The 21,221-nt window shown below is 33.0% G+C and overlaps 2 protein-coding genes across 2 annotated transcripts in view; one reads left to right on the forward strand and one right to left on the reverse strand.

Annotated features, from left to right (window-relative positions):
* The window catches only part of LOC149420003 (exportin-4-like), a 44,770-nt gene extending 41,492 nt beyond the window's left edge, over positions 1-3,278 (forward strand). The window contains exons 12-15 of the mRNA XM_089637416.1: positions 287-565; positions 1,332-1,538; positions 2,206-2,390; positions 3,042-3,278. Of these exons, the coding sequence (XP_089493542.1) occupies positions 287-565; positions 1,332-1,538; positions 2,206-2,390; positions 3,042-3,252 (882 nt within the window). The 3' untranslated portion in view covers positions 3,253-3,278. The remainder of the gene's footprint in view (positions 1-286; positions 566-1,331; positions 1,539-2,205; positions 2,391-3,041) is intronic.
* A 4,165-nt stretch (positions 3,279-7,443) lies between these two features.
* Positions 7,444-21,221, reverse strand: part of kar (monocarboxylate transporter 10-like protein kar) — a 48,067-nt gene continuing 34,289 nt past the window's right edge. The window contains exons 2-5 of the mRNA XM_089637418.1: positions 13,800-14,924; positions 13,506-13,583; positions 8,413-11,838; positions 7,444-7,580 (exon numbers count right to left, since the gene is read on the reverse strand). Coding sequence (XP_089493544.1) covers positions 11,810-11,838; positions 13,506-13,583; positions 13,800-14,924 — 1,232 coding nt within the window. The 3' untranslated portion in view covers positions 7,444-7,580; positions 8,413-11,809. The remainder of the gene's footprint in view (positions 7,581-8,412; positions 11,839-13,505; positions 13,584-13,799; positions 14,925-21,221) is intronic.

The raw sequence follows: 21,221 nt of genomic DNA on the forward strand, positions 1-21,221 counted from the left end.
AAATTTATTCGTCCACAAAAAAAATGCCTTCATTTCGTAATTTTTTTCTTTACTTTTTTGAGAATTGAAAAACCATTGAAAATACTCTATTGGGGATACCACCATTTCATTGGCAGATTTATTTCATGGTTATCAAAAAGTGTTTGTTGGTGAATGTCAATGGCTGTTTTTAATTGAAAATAAAGTAAAATTGAATTTCTCATAGTTTCTTATAGAATAGTTTCTTATCAAATCTCATGGTACAAACCAATATTGAAATAGAAATAAAAATAATTCTATTTCTCAGTCTGGCACCGCTGAAGTAATCTGGGAATGCATCCGTCCCTGTCTCTGCGTGTGTTCCTCACTGGCGGGCCGCTCGTCCTCGCGCACGGGAGGCGCCCTCACAGCCGCCCTGAGGACCGTGGCCGCCGCTGCCAACAGGCTGCCCGCCTTGCTGGCCGGGTCTCCGGCGTGCCCCGCCTTGCTAGCCGCCCTGGCCGAACCGCTGGACAACCACTCCGCTCTGCCAGAGCCTAGCCAGGGGAGGAACGGAGACACCAGTGCGGAGGATGAGTTTTGTGAGGTGAGATCAAATGGAATTAAAAATACTAATTTCAGTTATGCCTCTAATTTTCAATGAACTCTGGCTTTTAATTTAAAGCTTCATTTTCAAAATTGGAAGTGTTTGGAGAATTCAGATCAGATCAGCGATAAAGTACCTACCTATAACATAATATTTTTAATAGAAAATTGTTTTCAAATTGGAAGTGATTTGTCGATAATTCAGACTATTCTTATTGATGTATTTATATTTAGATGAGACGCGAAGCGATAAAATTGACATCTACAAGCTGAAGGGATACGCCTGTTATGAACAGACACAATGACTACAAGCCAATATACTAAGGCTTTGTTAAGCTTAAAATTCCTGATAAATATCGGTCCTACGCAATCGGCATTTGGTGAGATTGGTAGAGTTGTCGACTTCAGTTCCTCAGTAGGAAGGTTCAATCCTCAGTCAAACCAAAATTAATTTTTTTAAAGACTATTTAAAATAGATAAACTTTGTTTTTTACCGGTTGATTTCTTCAGATATTTTATCTCGCCTGGATGGAAAAATCTTTGTTCCAACTTTGGTTCTACAAGATTTTAGCTCTATTTCGGGTTACTAATTTTTAAATCGAGGCAACACTCTCAGTATGTTTTTGCCTGTTTTCTGACTCTAATTTCGGTGCACTGCACTTTTGCACTTCACTTTTGCATTGGTGCACTTTTCGTATGGTCAAAAGTGCTCTCCGACTTCAGAAAGGTTAGAACCACTGGTATATTTAATATTTTTTATTTTGTAGGAGCTGTCACTGGTTTTGGAGATAGGCAGTGGTGTGGTGGGTGCAGGCTGGCTCCAGGAGGGCAGCGCCGAGGGGGCGGGCAGAGAGGCAGCCCTGAGAGCTGCTCGCTGCGCCCTGCCGCGCCTGGCACCCCCATCCCCCCACTTGCGCCGCCCTGCGCTGGCCGTGCAGTACTACCGCCTGCTGCAGGACCTGGGGGCCAGGACTGTGAGTATCTGCTACATCTAGCTATCCCTGGTGACTGAGTGTAAAGAAGTTCTATTTTAACTTTATTTCGTCTGTCCATAATTTTTTTTGTAGCGTTTCCTTATCAAGAGATGGTGGCTGTTTTAATGATTCAGTAAAGATTCTTTTTCAAATGTGAATTCGTTGTTTTTATTTGGACTTTCTAATTCACATTTTTTCAACAACCCTAAAAGTTCTCTCTGCAAAAACCCAATTCTTAAAAATCTTATAAATTTCCCGCAATTTGGGGAATTCTCCACGAATTGGCACTCCTGTTGTAGATATTGTAAACCATAGATATATTACTCACATAGACTAGTTGTGATGAATCTGCAGACTCAGTCGTAACAACCAAACGGTGTTTTAACGTGATCGTGTTTTATTTGGTTTTAAATTTATAAATTCTACATTTAATAATATTTCATAAAACTTATATATTCAGAATCAGCGTACATAAATATATTTTTTTTTTCCTAAGCCATAATGTTTTTCACTGGAGTACCTTATTAAGTAGGTAAGTATTTAATTACTACTTACAAATCTTATGATTTCACAGGAAATTTTGGTTTTGATTTATCAAATTAGAGTAAATTAGAAACATACATTTTTGGATACTTATGTTCTTAACCTAATTTATCTCTGTCTGCAGATATGTTCACTGGAAGAGGAGTACTTCAATGCATGCGTAGCGTCCATAGCCGAGGGCATGGAGAGCGGGCCCGGGGGCGGCGCGGGGCCCGTGTGCGAGCTGCTGGCTGAGATGGCTTCATTGTCTTCGGAGCTGCAGGGCCAGGACCACCGCCTCATGCAGGCACTCCATACTCTCACGGGAAGGTTAGTCCTCCTCTTATTACTCTTCTAATAGAATTCATATTCACCGTGTTTGAATTGTTCCGCTTGAAAAACTTTTCAATAATGCATTCTAAATTTCTCGCAATTAATCATCCATTTATGTTTAGCGTATGAACGTGAGACATTGCTTGAAATTATAATATTAAAATTATGCTTAGCTACTTATTTGGTGACAATGGTTACATTACTTTTTTGATCATGTCGGGTGATGACGGTCGTGACGACGATGATGATAATGATTATGACTATAATAATGACAATGTTGACATTGATGATGAAGTCAATGATGATGAGGTTGATAATGTTAATGACTATGTTGACAACACTGATGATGGAAATAACAAATAAAACGGAGATAGACTGTCTTTATCATTGTCATTGGTGATGACAATGATGAAGACAGGGTTGGTGGTGACAGTGACGATGAAGTGAGTGATGGTGATGATGATGTTGATAATGTTATTGACTATGTTGACAAGACTGATGATGATGATAGGAAAATGATGGTAATGACAATGATGAAGACAGGTTTGGTGATGACGATGATGATAATGATGAAGAGCATGATGATCACAATGATGTTGATAAAGTCAGCAATTGTATGACAATTATGTTAGTGACTATTTTTTCCAGACTTTTGAATCTCAGCGTCAGTGGTGCGATGCAAGACGTTCCGCGCCCCGTGTCCTCAGCCATCTACGCACTCCTCTCTGCCCAGCCACACCTGCGCTCACAACTGCCGGCCACGCTCTCCCAGCACCACTTTAACGGCCAGCGACAGGACAGCCTGCGCTTCCGAGATGAGTTTGAGAAGTTCATCGCCGAGATGCAGAGCGCCGCATAATTCAAAAGCGTAACTAGATCCACTAAGTCCTACTATTAATCTTTGTATTATTATCGTCGTCTTTGACACGTGGCGCTTTTGCACGAACGAATACGACTCATACTTGTATATGGAATTCAATTAAAAATAATGATTTATTGGTATAAAATACATAAGATTAACCATTGCGACGAAAATTGGACCTTCTCTATTAGTCGAGAGAGTGAAATGATACATACCACCTTTTTAGCCGGTCTTGGTGAGTAATGATTTATTATTATTGACACAGAGGCGGTCTGCATAGTTTCTAAAAGCCCACTGTACTTTCTTCTATATTTTACTTTATTACTCTGAGAGTAGTCTAATTCCTTTCATGGAATTCTCCAGGTTTGTCTTTCGTGTTTGGCGATGTCTACTTGTTCCGTAGTATAGTACCTGAGCATTCTTCTCATTAAGGCGGCACATTGACCTAACTCTTTGACTTTTAATCATAAGATTGCAGGTTATGTTGCCGCCGCAGAGGTTGTATTAGGTTGATTATAAGAGAGATATATTCATATAAAATTAATTCTATTGTAATAAATTTTAACTGTGTTTTAAATCGGTGAGTCCAATTTAATGTTGAGGTTTTCTAGTGTATTTTTAACCAATGGATTTGGTAGATATATCATAAGTAATGTGAGTTAGATGATGACATTACACAGGTATGAAATTTTCCTATCACCAATATTACACTGCCAGAATTACACATGGAGAGAATTACACCAACTGAAATTACATATTAAAAAACTTAACCTAACTTTTGTTTTTTTTTTCAATATGAAATTTATTCAGCACACGCACATTCTAAATATTAAATCAATTGAAAAATAGGTTTTAATTTTGTACACGTGTAATTCCATTTGTGTGTAATTCTAATTCTGAATTGGTATGTGAATTTGACATTTGTGTAATTTCGTCGTGACACCATAAATATGATGTGATAAGTATTAAAATTATTAGTTTCATTCGATTCAGTACGCACTTCAGAAATTATTTAGTGTTTGTATTTTAAATGTTTAATTAATTATTGATATATTTTTGTGATTTCGCTGATGTGGGTCAAAAGTCATGTATGTATTGATGGAGCCATTGTGATGAGCCAATTTCTCTTAAGTATGTTGCTGAGGGAACAACCTTAGTACGAGAATTATATCAACCTTTTGATGGGTCTAATTTATAACTGGGTACTTAGATTGCCTGCTCCAGAACTGGATTGTATTTCCTTTAAAACAAACAATAATATAGTACGCGGAGTTTAATATAATGCTATTTTTTTATGTATGACAAACAGTGGCGGCTTGTGACTTTTGGGTGTACTAGAGTGCTAATATTACAAAAAATAGCATTAGTGATGTTGTTGTCTGTCCGAAACGTCTTCTTATTTTTCTTTTGAAAATTCTGTTTTTGTATGAAGATTTTCAGCAAATCTGTGCAGCGCACGGTTAAACTGAAATTTGGACTAAAGAACATCAATAATGTTGAATTTTTCAAACTTAAACACTCTTATCACAATCAAAAGTCAAGAGCCGCCACTGATGACAAATCGATTTGAAGTGAAATCCGGGAGTTATAAATAATTTACTTCTATATTCCTGACTACTAGAAAACAGTCGATATGTATGTATATATTTCAAAAGTTTACCCATGCCACGAGTAAAAAAATATATTTATAAAAGAGATGTGCTTCTTTAATCATAATTTTTCTACTAGTTGGTCACAGGTTAAGGTCTAGTGCTTAAGAAGAGTGAAGTTATAATCATCTTCAGTAAGATTTGTCATTCTTACTGACCATCACATTTTCAATAAATTATAAAATACTTTAGCATGATCTTACGCCTACCTTAGATCAAGCTTGGTCAACATAATTCATAATGCCTTGTAATGAAAAGTAAACATTTGAGTAAAATATGAACAACACGACTCTTGTTTGGTTCCCTGTAGGACTTCAATTTTATTAATATTTTTAAAATTGTATTGTGGGAAATCCAATGTACCTTGATAATATGTACGCTAATTTCTTCAAATGTGGATTTATGTCTTTGTTTTTGCTTTAATATTCTCAGTCACATTCTGACATATTTTGTCAGATTACTATTTAGATCATTTGTGTAATGTGGTAAATGTTCTCATAAGATTTATATGTACAGTCAATAATTCTCTCATGAGTAAAGAATTTGTATTATATTATACAATCTACATACTTACTTACTATTACTAAGTTAACTCCTTGACATCTTTTTGTTTTTACAAAAACACCAAATGGCTGTGATAAGTGCAGATTGTGTTTCATTTTTATTTAATGAATCTGCTAGCTACTTGTTATGTAGAAGTGTTTCTTGAGATTATCACAAAAGGATTAAAGAAATGATTGCTTATTTTATCTGTTTTATTACAAACATGTTTATAGGCTTTTTTAAATACAAACGTGCATATTGTAAAAATTCAACGTTAGCTGTGGTTTTATTTAATTGTTTGGTTTTAAAACAAATTCACCGCGATTCAATCTTAATAATTTGACCGTGATAATTTATCATGCCTATTTTCCATAAATAAATAATTATTTTAGCTATCGATATTGAACTTCATTTATTGCAACAAGTCTTTTTTTTTCCTAAATCAACCTGATTTTGAAATTATTTATTTGAATCAGGTTTTAGATTTTGTAATGCTTTGGCATCATAGAAGCATGCTTTTCTAATTAAATATACAGAACCAAGTTTTTTCCTAATCATCTAAAATATATAAAATAATAAAAAAAAATTCCAAACAAATTTTTCTGCCAGTGGCCAGTTTGTCTATGGCACCATAATTAAGGAGTTTTGTGAGACACGAGGAAATGGGTAGGGGAAGGAAAATATAATAAGGAAGTTTGAGAACTATCTGATTGGGTTACTAAGCATCGTTAAAGCCATTTCAAGCACTTTTACATACTCAATGATACTGAGAGTACCATCTGCAATTTATAAATTAATGTAATGTGAAAATACATAATTTGAACAATTTATTTTCTCTTTGCTGGGTATTGAACCTCCAACCTCTGGGCCCAGAGTCAATGCTCTTGCTTCTCTGCCACCAAGCTCACCTTTCCTTAGTTGATAACACTCATTGCATTGTTAACATAAGTGAAATTATTTTAATGTGGAAAAAATATTGTCTTATAGCCTTATTAAACTTTTGTTAAAATTTAATTCTTAATGTATTTTATCTTTTGGATAATACTTAACGTTAGTTTTGGATGATAATAGTTATGCACCTTAATGTAAGTTTTATACATCCTTTTCTTTATAGATATATTTTATGTCTGTCATGTTTTTATCATGATTTTAATTGATTTGTTTATGATTTGTAGCAAGTAAAACTATGTTCCTAACTGTTAATTTGTTACTTTACAAGTTTTTTTTTGTCTGTAAAATTTTATATGCTTACCATTTAAAAGTGTTTCTCAAATTAGGGGCCTCTTAAGTTAAGTAAAGCCATTTTCTTCTCCAAAACAAAGAAAAGTGTTTTTTAACTGAAGTATACAATAAACTTTGGGAAGCTCTGCTTTAAAGCATTATGGCATTTCTTGATCTGATGCCACAAATTATTGCATAGTCTTCCTTTTTATTGTTAAGTGTTTACTATCCATTCTCTGTCCTTTGCCAAAATGATGTAAGCTGACCCTTTATTGGGCTAAGATTGTATACACAGATGTATTTAATTTGTAAATACATAGTTATTCTAATATATTTTGTTCTCTCTCCCAGATTTTGTAAGTCAATATTTAAATTATTTTTTTAAAAGAAAACAGTGGAAGGAATGGTGCCATTTTATATAGTGTTTCCAATAAGAACAACAATTAATTTTGTTCAGTATAACATTCACCCCCGCGCAACGATTCAGTGTCTTATTAAAGAGATGGGTTGTCTTTCTAAAATGGTAACATTTTTGTTTTCTTTATTTGGACTTTTGAAGTGTTATGTATTTCTTCTAATTAAGTAAGCAGCTGAGGAGAATTAGGCATGGTTTTCAATGATAGTGACACTTGTATTGTGAATTCACTTATATTCTTTATTAAAATTAAACCAATGTTTACACAAACCACGCATACAATTACCCTGATTGTCAATTCATAAAAATAGACAAAATATAAACCAACCAAACATTGTAGGTTGTTGTCATCATCACAATACAATATATTATTTAATACAAAACAAAACAGTATTGTAAAGTTTATTTAAACAAAACACATTAATCATTTTTGAAATTGTCTATACGAATAATTTTATAATGTACATTTAATTATTTTTCCAACAAAAACATTTTACCTTTTTTTTTTTTTTTTTTTTTTTTTTTTTTTTTTTTTTTTTTTATATATACAATAATATTATTATTGGGTTTATAAAAACAGTTTATTTTTAAACAAGTTCTGCTGTGTAATTATTATTACGCGTGACAGCTGTTTCGCCCTCTGAAGGCATTATCAAACTGTGGGTAGCCCACTTACAGACGATAAATTTATATTATTTCTAGGTAGGTATTTTAATTTCATTTACTGATTTCTTAATTGATTTCTAAGTAAAATATCAAAAATTATTAATGGTTATTACCCCAGCAAAGTTTCCCCAATTAGTGTAATGTTTAAATTTGACTGAATGTCTTTATGTTAGTTATTCCCAAACGATGACTCATAGGGTTATTTTAATAGCATAATTAAGTACTTCATAGTGCACTCATATTTGCATTAGGTTTGAAGATATCTAGTAGGGGTGAACGAATTATATTTGTTTGGGAATAACTAACATAAAGACATTCAGTCAAATTTAAACATTACACTAATTGGGGAAACTTTGCTGGGGTAATAACCATTAATAATTTTTGATATTTTACTTAGAAATCAATTAAGAAATCAGTAAATGAAATTAAAATACCTACCTAGAAATAATATAAATTTATCGTCTGTAAGTGGGCTACCCACAGTTTGATAATGCCTTCAGAGGGCGAAACAGCTGTCACGCGTAATAATAATTACACAGCAGAACTTGTTTAAAAATAAACTGTTTTTATAAACCCAATAATAATATTATTGTATATATAAAAAAATAAAAAAATAAAATGGAGTTCTACAAATTAAACTTAATAACAATAAATACATTTTACCTAGTACATTTTCATAAAACTTCGTGACGTATACATTCACACACATTTCATCACATTCGTCAACGACAACAGCTTAAGTACGTTAATGCACCTATTTATAGACATATTATATCATATCTTTATATTCTATTAGAGTGTATATCTCAAAGACATTTTTCCTTATAAATTGCACTGTGGCCAAAATATTTTTAAACTTCATAAAACAACTCAATATGATAAATTATTCTAATGCTGCTTGTAGAGCATTTAAAATAGTAAATATAAATCGAGGGCTTAAAGTCAAACAATTTTATCTACAAAAAACATACAAATAATTCTAGGTCTTGAAGTCAAATAACGTTATCGTTAAAGTTAAAGTACAAAAAAAAAACATACAAGTAATTCTAGGTCTTGAAGTCAAATAATGTTATCTACAAAAAAACCATACAAATAATTCCATGTCAACAAAATTTATCTAGAAAAAAAACCAATACTTATTATTCCCTCAAATAATTGGTAAGTTTTTTTGTAGACAATGTTATTTGACTTTAAGACCTAAAATTATTTGTATGTTTAAGTAGAATAAAGCAGGACACAAGAAATGCCTTGTGAACGTGTTTTGTGATCCAAATATTTGGCCAATCGGGCGTTACATTTCCAATACAAAACTGTTTCTCCATGATTAAAAAATTCAAATGGGATGGAGATTTACGATGTCAGGCAACTTGTGCTAAACGGTCTAGAACCAAAAAGTACTAAGTCACTTGTTTCCATTCAAGTTTGTATGGAAGGCACCATTCTATGTAGATAAGGTCATTTGACTCTAAGCCCTTGAAATGAACAAGTTAAGAGTGAGGCCTTTGGATGAGTTTTAAAACACGCTGTTTCTTTTTTCTATATTAACCTACGACTTAAAAGGAATGAATGAAAGTTAGAAAACTGCATTTGTATGTTAATGTATTTCATGACTCAGCCTGAATTATTGAAAAAAGTACAATCAAACATTGAAAATATGTCAAATTCTCACTTCATGTTTGTTTATGTACTTTGAATAGTGACGTGATTTATTTTGTTTGGACCACTGGGCCAGAGTGCATCGGTCCAATTGATTTTGTAATTTGTAAAGTGATAATGATGTAATTTTACGAGCTTATGGCACTAAGAAAGTCAATGAATTTAATTGTTTAGGAAAGAAGCCACTAAAAATATTCTGTCGTAAAAGTAATTATTATAATCACGATAGAAGCGGCGACTGTTTAATGTCAGTCGGTCCGGAATGGCTCTTCACGGGAGGTAAATTTTAAGTTTTCAGAGAAATAAGTACTGCGATTATTTGTAATAAAGGCTACATACAATAGGTATATTCTAGAAATACACTACATGTTTATATTTAATGGCACTTTCTCTTTGAATGTTGATTCTTCCGATATTCAAGTTTTCCATTCTTATATTATGGTTGTAACAGTAGCTTTTAAAATAATAATAAATTGAATATGTATAATATTTATATAAAAATGCAAACAAGTGTCAGCCACTATTTCTGATAAAATTGACATGAAACCTTTCAAACACTTCCACATTTTTTTTAATAAATGTTTGTTCGGTGATCAATTTTCCAGCCTACAAATATTCTAGTAATAATTTGATATTAATCTTCCTCTCTCTTTATCATTCTCTCTAAAGCCTTTAAGTTAAATTAATTGTACGATCCGTAATATGTATAAAGTTCTCGGATAAATGCACTTTTTGCCAAAGTCTAATCTTCCCCCGTATTGGTTCTGGTTGAGCCAGTACCACACCCTTCTCACTCTTCTTGAAATAGATATGTAAATCTTTAGGCACTGTTATCACTAATAAAATTTACTGAACTGAAATCGCTGTACACATATCATTATTTCAAATCCATGCCTTAAAATAGATTTTATATTCTCTTATTAACTATAGCTTTTATAATTGTAAACATGTGTATTCAATCAAAATTGTATTTTATGAATGCTTTTCCTTTAATCTCAAATAGCTGTTGTTAATATTTTATATTATAAAAAAAAAAAACATTTTTTTTATTTATCTCTCGTAAACCTTACTAATTAGTTAGACAAGTAATTATGATTTATTTACTATTTCCGATAAATCTAAATGTGATCAGATTCCAACTTAATACATATTGGCTAACTTAATATTCACTTTTGCAGCCTAATCGTTTTATCTAACAATGGGAAATTGTTAAAAGTCTTACACATAATATCATTTTCTCATATTTCCTTAGAATCTTCTAATTACGAAATGCATTGGTACTTAAATACTATGTAAATATCTTTATAGCCCAGCTACACTACTCGCGAAGTTGATCGAAGTTGACCGAATACGATAGTGTGGGCACGAACTTCGCTTCGCTTCGGGCAACTTCGCTTCGCTTCGCCCGACTTCCGATTGTTGTCGGTAAATGCGCCCGAGTCAAAGGACTCGAAGCGTCACGCCATAAATAAACCAATCACTGACTGGTTGGACTGAGTTACTCGCGAAGTTGCACGAGTGTGTGGGCACGCACTTCGAACTTCGGCTAACTTCGTCGAGGACTTCGTCGAAGCGTCGAAGCGTCGAAGCGAGTAGTGTAGCGGCCGCTTTAAAATAAGTCAAATAAGATCAAGGCTTATTAACTCTGCTGTAAATAAAAACATGTGAGCAATGATTTGGTTTATGGATTTCATTGACCTGTTGACAGTTGACCTTCATACTACAGATGCTGCTGGCTGTCAGAGCCATAACCGAATCTGTCAACAGATTCTGGGTGTTTACTGTAAATACATTCAAATTATACAAAAAGTTGGTCAACTCACCAAGTAACAGCATAATAAATTCAGAAATATAGTAAGAGAGTACCTTTTTTTTAATAAAAATAAAAAGTTAATGATTGTAATTTTTGTATCCCAACAATTTTTGTTGTTGTAAATTTACAACTTTTTTGTGAAAAAAGTTAACTTCATAATGCTAAGTATACATCTGCGGGCCGAACTGTCGAACTGAACCTCAACTTATGGGAAAGAAACGAAGCAACTGCAAGTGGCGCGAAACGCCGCCTGCAGTTGATTCGTTCCTTTCCTGTAATTCGTGGATCCCTTAGAGATTCTAGTCAGTTTTTCAACACTAGAAGTAAAATACATCTGTTTCTGGAAATAACAATCTCTAAGTTTTTACTCTTGATAATCGGAAAAAATATGACTATACATTCATAGGAGGTAGCCATGAATAATGGGTGTTCTGAAAAAACGGATAACAGTTCTGCTTATAATGAAAAAAGTAAATGGGAATATGTTAAATTAAATATTCAATAATAATTGACATGGATGCAATATCCATATTACAATTTATATTTCTCAGTGTTCTGAAGTGGCGACAATGATTTTGCAATCATATTTCTCTACGATGTGACAATTTCCTTTCCATTCTCTGAAAAAAATTTGAAAAAGTTTTAACCATTTTGTATGATTACGGTTTTACATTAAATGTCGATAATTAATCAAAATACATATTATTTTAAATATCTATCTCGATTTATAATCATTTTATTTTAGTATATATATCTTACTGGAAAAAATATGCATTTGAGATCCGAGAATCAAAATCAGATATTTTCTATTGACTTCTCTCAATTCGAGGCATCCTTAAAAATATTACATTTAAAAATGTTTTAATATTATTTTAATTACTTTTCAACGGAGGTCAACATAACAGATAACTATGGTAAATTGATTGATCATGATTCCAATTTGCAATTTAGTTACTTACTTGAAATACTGCATAGCTGGAGTTAGTACACACAGGGATTAATGGAAGAGATTGATAAATAAATAGTAAAGCTCTTTTTACAAGAATACACACACTACATTCCATGCACTACATATTTACATTTCTATTTACAAATAACTACATAACTAAAATAATAATAAATACATCTTTAAAAATAAATATGTACAGTTGTTGTGTTAGATTTTTTAAAAACATTATTCACAAGTATCTATTATTGTTACAAAAAGGTATATCACCCAGAAGCATTAAGTTGTTGTTCAGGGGGGTATAACTCCGATCGAAAATTGGAACCGAAATATTGTGACATATGATTCCCTAATTATATCCACCAATGAAAAACTCTGAAAGTCTATGGAATAAACTTTCAGAGTTTTCAGTGGTGTATAGTATAATAAGTAGGCTCCGAATGAGAATTTTACTGTCTATATATTGGCATATCTATGGTTTTTTAGGACCAATTTGTTTCATACAAAAAGCCTGAAGATATCGATCTAGGGAGTGGTTCATTTATGCTGTTATTGTTTCTGTGCATTGTTTAGACTTAAAACTACAATCAAATTGTCATACTAAATCTACATGTAAGCCTATCCAGATACGTTTTATATTTTATACATAACAAAGATAACTAAATTGTTAACAACATATTAAGAATACTGAAAAATCAATATGATTTATCTGGAAATAAATTTGAAGTAGCCAGGATACGAACTGCATATACATACATATTTTAAGTTTTAAGATATGTTCTGTATGGACATTCCAAGAGTTTGTTCACCGAAAGTTTTATAAAATTTAGATCCCGAAATCAAATTTATAATAAATATGTAATACTTAACATAAACATTTCCATTCTAATATGAACAATATTCTGATGTGTCAGGTTATCCACAAACAAATAAATTGTTATCACTATAAATTAATTAACTTTGGGAAATGATCACTCAAAGAAGCCTAGTCGATCAAAAGAAGTAATCAATCAATTAATGGTATACTCCGATATCTAGAATTCTGTCGCCCTTTTCGGGCTTCTTCCATTTTCCACTGCTGGTTACATCTGTAGTTGTTTACAGAAAGAGGCCAAATTGGGAGATTATCACTGATGAATTCACTGTTTTTAGTAGGGCAAGAGAGGTTAGTATGATATGGTGCACTAGAAGAAGGAAGTAGTGCTTGGTTAAGAGATGCGGATAGAAAAGGTTGGTGCAGAAAGCTGTCGGGCTGCGCAAGTAAGGGCGTTTGTGCGACAGTTAAGCTCGGCGTTAAAAGGCTATACGGCGTTCTACCGTTATAGTAACAACGTAATCTACCTGGAGTCTCCACTGCAGTCAGAGATTCGGATTCCTCGTGGTGGAAGCCATTCCCTTTCGGTGAAGCAGGATTTATATCTGGAATTCAAATAAGGTAATCAGGCAGGTACTAGCTAGCCAGATACATTGATGTGCTATTGATAAGGATGTTAAAAATAATCATTCAAAAGTAGACACACAATTACAGGAGAAAAAATGTGGTTTAAAAGACAACATTACAATATTCAAATGAAAACTAGCACAAAGGTTAACGAAACAAACCATACATATCTGATATTATTCTTATGAACTCACCATTTTTCCAAGCATTTGAAGTCAGCGAATGACCATTAGTGGCCAGCTTTGCTTCGGTTGTCACTGGATCTTTCATGCAAGTTATGAAGAACATTATAGAAGCTCCAACCAAAGGAGGTATTCCAGAGAGCAAGAATGGTAGCTTGTACGACTGAGTGTGGTCATAGATCAATCCAGCCACTGGGGGGCCCAGTGTCAAGGGCACTGAACACAGTCCCAGCAGGAATCCAATGCCTTGAGTTCCTCCCTTCTGTCCACACAAGTCAAAAGCAATAGGTCCCAGCAGAGAGATGAAGCATCCATCGAAGAGTCCCATTCCTAGGGCTATCGTCAGAAGTACCCCGTATGATGGTGCGAATGGCAAGCACATGGATAATATTCCTATACTATAGAAAGCTATCTGCTGCAGATATATTCTGTTTACTTTAGGGTGGTCAGCTATGTATCCAAATAAGAGTCTTCCGATACCGGAAGTCACACCGATGCACATGATAGGAACATTGCTCTTGTTGCCGAATTCAACCTCAACAAAGGAAGCCATATGAACATAAGGTATAAAGTAGCCAAACAGCGCTGACGGGATGGCAATCACCCAAATGATGTATCGTTTCTGCTTCCAATTGTCCAGATGGATGACTGACTTCATTACAGCGGCGAAAGTTAGTTTTTCTGGGTTGGTTTTCTTTTCTTCGATGACGGGTGGTAGTGGCTTGAACAGCATAGCGCAGACCATGACAAACGATGACATTAACGCAAGAATTCTCAATGCGGCTTCGAGTCCCGCTGTGGCGATGAAGTACTCGAGTATTAATGGCATTATGACAGTGAATACAGAGCTTCCAGAGGTAACTATTCCATTGACAAGACCGAGGTATCGGCTAAAGTAGTGTCCGAGGATAGCGAGCGAGGGCGTATAGGCCAGGGCAGCCCCGAGCCCATACATGAAGCCGTAGGTGAAGAAGAGCGCGGGGACAGAGTGGCAGAGAAAGGAGGACAGCAGCATGCCCCCGGCCGCCAGCGCGCCCCCAAGGAAGGTGGTGAGACGGATGCCCAGCCGGTCAGTCAGGACTCCGGCCACAGGCGACAGCAGGAACATGGTGCCGATGGATAAAGAACCCACCAGGGCTGGAAAACATAATAATTAAAAATGATTAAAATGATTTACGCTTCCAAGTAGGGTCACTAGGTTGATCATATTATTTTCGTAAGTGTATTTTTTATTGAAATATTTTATTTCCATTTCGGGACCTTAGGACACCGTCTTTTGGTTGTATAGTACACAATTATAGTAGTCCCAGAGAGAGGTATATGTGACGTATCTTCTGTCTTTTCGTTTTCACACAAGTGTGAGAAGAAAAAACAATCGTCGATGACGTACATGCTACTATTGGACAATTTGAGAATTTTTTATCTACTGCTAGAAATACCGGGAGCACATAATCAACTATACAAATTATAACGACATTTTTGACAAAACAAAATCAATGTTTAAAATTTTTCAAATCAAATTATTATTTCTGGTAATTACTTACAGTACATTTAATTTTTTATTTTAAAAGTGTAAATAAAATGGAAAAAAAAACAAGGGAAAACAAATATTATTTTCATAGAGCCTTTTGACTCCTTGTTAATTGTCTGCAATGTACTTATTTACAGAGTTGTGAAGATTGCGTAAATGACATTTCTAGGCGAATATTAAAAAGTGTAACCTTTTCATGTTATAGTGCTGTTCTGGTAGATTTCCTTAATTTTTAAATTTAAAAACATGAATAGGTCACACTTTTTTAATGTTCACCTAGAAATGTATATATATGTAATTAAAATTTAATTATGTGCTCCTGGTAATTTCCATATTAACTTATATTTAACAAAGGAAGGTACCTACATAATATATCCAGGTATTTTAAAATAACTAAAACTTATCTTCGGGTACTGGATGACTTGCAACTATATGCCTGCCTCATTCATATCAGTAAAATACAGCGGTCGGGAAAGTTTTCTCAAATATTGAATGTGATAATTTTTTGCCAGGATATTTTTTCCGCATATACAATAAGTTCGTTGTGGTAAGTTAACGGTCTGCAGCGCAGCACTGTGTAGAACTTTTCTGCGCAGGATCTTACACCATACGGTTTATGTCGATTGCTTACCGATCCGTGGGACAACGGGCATTCAACTCAAAGCATTAATTTACACGAACTGTCCTGATTTTTGTCATATTAAATCATTGTCATTTCGACAGGTAGATCTCATTTCACTGAAGATATGCAATTTTCATCCAAAGTGAACCTACATGAGTTCTGCCTCTTTAGAGGCGATATAAACTTAATAATTAATATATGACGCAAATGTGAATGGCAGCAGAAGTAGGGAACGCCCGAGAAAGACATGGCACGATCTAGTGAATCAGATACTTCAGTCGGGCCATTTCAAGAGTCAGAATAATAGAAGAGTATGTATAAGACAATGTATGATTGTGAATGAGGCAAGGAGTGTGTCAAGATGTGCCAAGACCGAGTTGTTTGGCGGTCCGTCCTTTCTGCCTACGGTGTGATGCTTTTATTTTCTACTTCCGATTTTATGTCCGGGTTAAATCTTCCCCATAGGAAAAACTAAACCCTTCCACTCACTTTTCCACAAATGATCATCTAGTCAATCAATACTATGCAAGTGTATTATATAAGCAAAATAAATACAAAACAATACAAGAACAACACGTCCACTCACCAGAGATCAAATGGGAAAATAATTCACCGACTCACAGTGGGCTGAAAATCGCCTATCATAGACATAGAGACTTGAATTTTCAAGGGTATTTTTTTGGCTAGAAATGGATTCTGCTGATCATTACTATGCTATAAAATTTCGTACGAAGCAATTGTGTGTACAAATGAAGGAGTTATAATTTTTTTAAGAAAATTTTGTATGGCACTGACATTAAAAATGAGGCTATCTCTGGAATCATAAGGTTGGCCGTTCTATCCTTACACACAGATATACTACTATTTATTTGTAATTTTTTGACATAAGTACTTCGTATTGTGGCGCAACTTGCGATTTTTTTTTTAATACTCAAAGTTGAAAAAAACCCTTTTTAATGTTGATGATTCATTTTAATGCTTAAATGTTTTTAGGCTTGCAGTGTAAATAAAATATTGTAAACTAGACAAAGCATACTCATATGTAAAGCATTTAAGCATTAAAATGAATCTTCAACATAAAATAGTTACATATCCTAAATCTGTGTATTTTCTTATTATTATTGTAGAAAGCAATCACTTTGTGGTTTGACATATTTAATAAAATAAAATACTTTTTTGTTTTAAAACCACGATATTTATTAATTTAAGAACCGACCGGTTTCGCTTTACTTAAGCATCATCAGGGTACAAATTAATACTAGTATTAATTTGTACCCTGATGATGCTTAAGTAAAGCGAAACCGGTCGGTTCTTAAATTAATAAATATCGTGGTTTTAAAACAAAAAAGTATTTTATTTTATTATTTTCTTATTTTTTCATTAGCAGATTTTTGAATTTTATGCTTAGGTATTATTTTAATTTATAGTATTATTTTCATTCGTAGATTTGTCTAAGCGCGCTGATTAACGTATATAAAAAGGTTGGTAAATAAAAACCACAGCTTATCCAATCAGAGAACCAGCAACTTGCACTGTGGTCAGCATACTGCTGATTAGGATTAGCGCCGCTCTGCGTTCTCGTAAAAAAATAATAATCGCGAATTTCATTATTCAGTGGTCATATTTTTTTTGAATTATCCACAGTGGGGATTATGGAGGAATATTTTTGCATTTTTCAGATGGTTTTTAATGCGAAGCTTAATAATAATAATAATGTTTATTTCAGCTGGACAGAGCGGAGTGTGCAATGCTCTGTCTGCCATATTAAGATTAATGCCAAATCACTATTTTGTTTAATCTTGATAACGAATTGGTATACATTATGAATACCAAAAAATATGCTTTAGATAAATTGAAGGTTTTCCTATCGCTTCGCTTGAGTAGAATACAAATAAAAAAATAAATTACTCAATTAAAAAATATAAATGCAAACTAATAAAAAAAAAAATTCAGTAGAAATGTATGAACGCATAAAGGAAACAACTTTTAAAAAATACAGTATTATAGCTAAGATTATCTGCGACAGTTTCACTTGATTAACTTTTTTGCTTTCTTATAAAAATATTTACAAAATAATTAAAAACCAGTTTTTTTGCTTGAAATCGAACGTTTCTAGACTCCGTTTGTCAAGCGATTTTAATGCCTATTACCTAAGATATAAGGTATACCAAGAATATACACATTTTCGGCTTGTAGCTTCCTCTTAAGCTCGGCTTAAGAGACATAACGTTCGTCCAGGTTCGGATATACATAGATATCGAATAGGTTTCCGACAAACCAATCCGACTTATGGTATTCCTGGGTGTTCTTTTACTGAAATACGGACCCTGAATGATGTTATATTTTCCTTAGTTACTTTGGTACATATTGATTTCAGTTGAAATAATTTGCCACGATACCTAAAAAAATTGTTATACTTAAACATAGCTTTTCGGATCGATGCAAGCAGTTTTTATTACAGTTAGTACAAACATGTTTTTTTCTGGTTGATTACACGCGGCTAACAACTTTTATTTACAATCCAAGTTGTTGCTATGGTTGAACGTAGTCTCACGGCGCTACAATATTCTTTATAATTTAGAAAAATAATAAGTAATACCCAATCGGTACATCAGTAGATAATTTAATATTTTACGTGCTTGCCTCACCTATAATTTTGCAAAAAACCAGGCATTGGCAAATAATAACTTTACTGTTTAAATTGTTTAATGTTTTTTGGGAAACACTGATAACTGTTTTAATATGACAATTAATACAGACTGCGTTAGACTTATTTCTTAGATAGATCACAATAGACAACAATAATACTACTTACAGTACTGATATGACCATACATACATTTCAGAAATACGAAAAATCACATTTTCACATTGCACCTTCCTTGCAAAGCATAAGATAATAATAAAAAAGTTTAAACATAAAATTGTCTTAGAAAATTACGAATCTTCCGGAAAGTACCACTAATTTATGAACGACGTATGGTTAGCGAAAAAAATACACTTGTACTATTGAGCTTATGTAAACTTACATTTTTAATGTGATTATATCTTTATGTATTAGGTAAAACTTTATTTTATTTTTTTTTTATTTTGTTTATTTAGGAAAACCAACAGATTTTTTACATTATTAAATAATCAACTTATAAAAAATACATATAATATCTAATGATAGGTTTTCACTTAAAAAAATAATTATAATAACAAACTAAGGGTCCAGTACCCGTGGGCAAAAAATATTTACAGAAAATACTAAATAAAGTAAAAATAACATCGGATATAATATTTGAAAATTTATTTGACAATATTTGAAAATCTCCTACTACTACAAGTAAATTACAATATATCAATTTTATCCTCACACAACACCAATATATGTATATACCTACAACCAAACTGAACAGATGTTTATAAAATGAATCACTTGTAACTGGACAGGGTTCATATCAACAACATGATAACTTGCAGTATGTTATTGATTATTATTTAATAATAGCTAAGGTATCTTTTTTAAATGTTCCTTATACGGACAAAACTCTTTATTCGTATTCATATTACCTATGTACGGGCGCAAAGATATAATTTGTTTTAATATAAGCATAACTAGAAAAAAGTTTATTTTATAAATAATTAAATTTATGACCGCTTAGTTATAACTTATGTTACATTTAACCGTTTAGAGATATTTAGTTCTTTTTATCAAAATAAAAATTCAACACACCTTTAAAAAGTGATAAAGAATCATTAAAAGAGATAAAACTAAAACTAGGTTTAATAGTTACCCATGTAAGCTATTTAACATAGTTTTTGTTTTATCACTTTTCATGACTTTATATAACTTTTTGGAGGTGTGTTGAATTGTCATTTTGATGACGCACCCGGTCACCATTTTTAATAACCCCTGGACCAGACGACTAGACGGACAATGATAGTCAATGGAGTTATTCCAGTTGACAAATATCCCTTTGTGCTATAATCAACTCATTAACCTACACTCTAATGGAAGGTCACCATGGTGGCTCCTAACTATAACAACTGAACTAAGAAGATAAAACATCAATCAACTTATAGAGATAAAAAAAAATCATGCAGTTAGAGAGAAGCAGCGAGTATTTTCCTGCCATTCTAAGGTTAAATAACGTACTTTAGTGCAAGCACGTTTTTGAGTACGATTTATTATGTTACCTGTTACCACGTTCCGAATTGTGTAAAACATCATTTAAAATTAAAGTACGACTTCGTGAAAAAAACTTTGAAAAAAATAACATTTGAGTATTTTTTGAAATTCCACTGTAATAGACAATTTTCACACATGAAAAACTATAAAAAAGTAAAGTCAATAATTTATAAACTAAATTTTACTATTCTAAAAGTTTATTGGGAAAAAATGTGATAAACTTGTCGAATTCCGCCGCACTACGCAAAAAATTATAAAACAAGTTGATTACTTCAAGAAATAACTATTTATGTGGTGGGAGATGGTAAAAGATGCAACTATTTTCTCAATCAAAATTTAGTTTGAAGGTTAAGAAATACTATTACATATTTAAGTTGAAATAAAGTGTTGTTTGTATAAAGACCCTTTGCATGCAGCGGAATTCGACTAGTTTACCAATTTATTTTTGGCAGTGTTTTGAATGAACTTGACATAAAGCGCGAAATAAATCAACTCTCGATACATTTCTGACTAAAATTTTTCTCATATATTTAATCGAATACCAAAATACCAGGGTCAATTATTAAACATAAAACACGTTAAATTGTAATGATTCTGATGGGGTGAAGCAATATTCTAAACTCTGTGGGGGGCGCCTACGGAGGTAACAGATAGGCAAAATACATAGCACTCGATAAAACAAACCCCTATTCAAACGGATGTTGCATTTATTTGTAGCTACTTTTCTAGGTATTGTAATCCACATCACTAGATATATTTAATTACATATTTTATGAGGTCAACACTGAGCGTCATTTAAAAATTTGACAAGGAATCATATTATTTTAGAAAAAAGAAACGTGTTTTACGGCAAGACAGAGTTTTTTACGAGAACAACCAAAAATGTTGAAATATTCCTTACAAAATTCATGGAAAAAACTACAAATCCCAAGCCGGGAAAACACAAGTTCTTGCTGGTTTCTAAAATACACTATTTAGTTAGACACTTATATAAATGTGTTACAATTTACGCACCTCATTCATTGTTTGCCAAGCGGTTCGGTTAAAAACGAACATTACGATCATGAGCAGAAAAGTTCCACGGTAGACTGGGCTGCAAACCTTAGCC

The sequence above is a fragment of the Hesperophylax consimilis genome, chromosome 11 (genome assembly GCF_061612785.1).
Source record: "Hesperophylax consimilis isolate HC1 chromosome 11, BYU_Hcon_1.0, whole genome shotgun sequence".
Taxonomy (NCBI): Eukaryota; Metazoa; Arthropoda; class Insecta; order Trichoptera; family Limnephilidae; genus Hesperophylax; species Hesperophylax consimilis.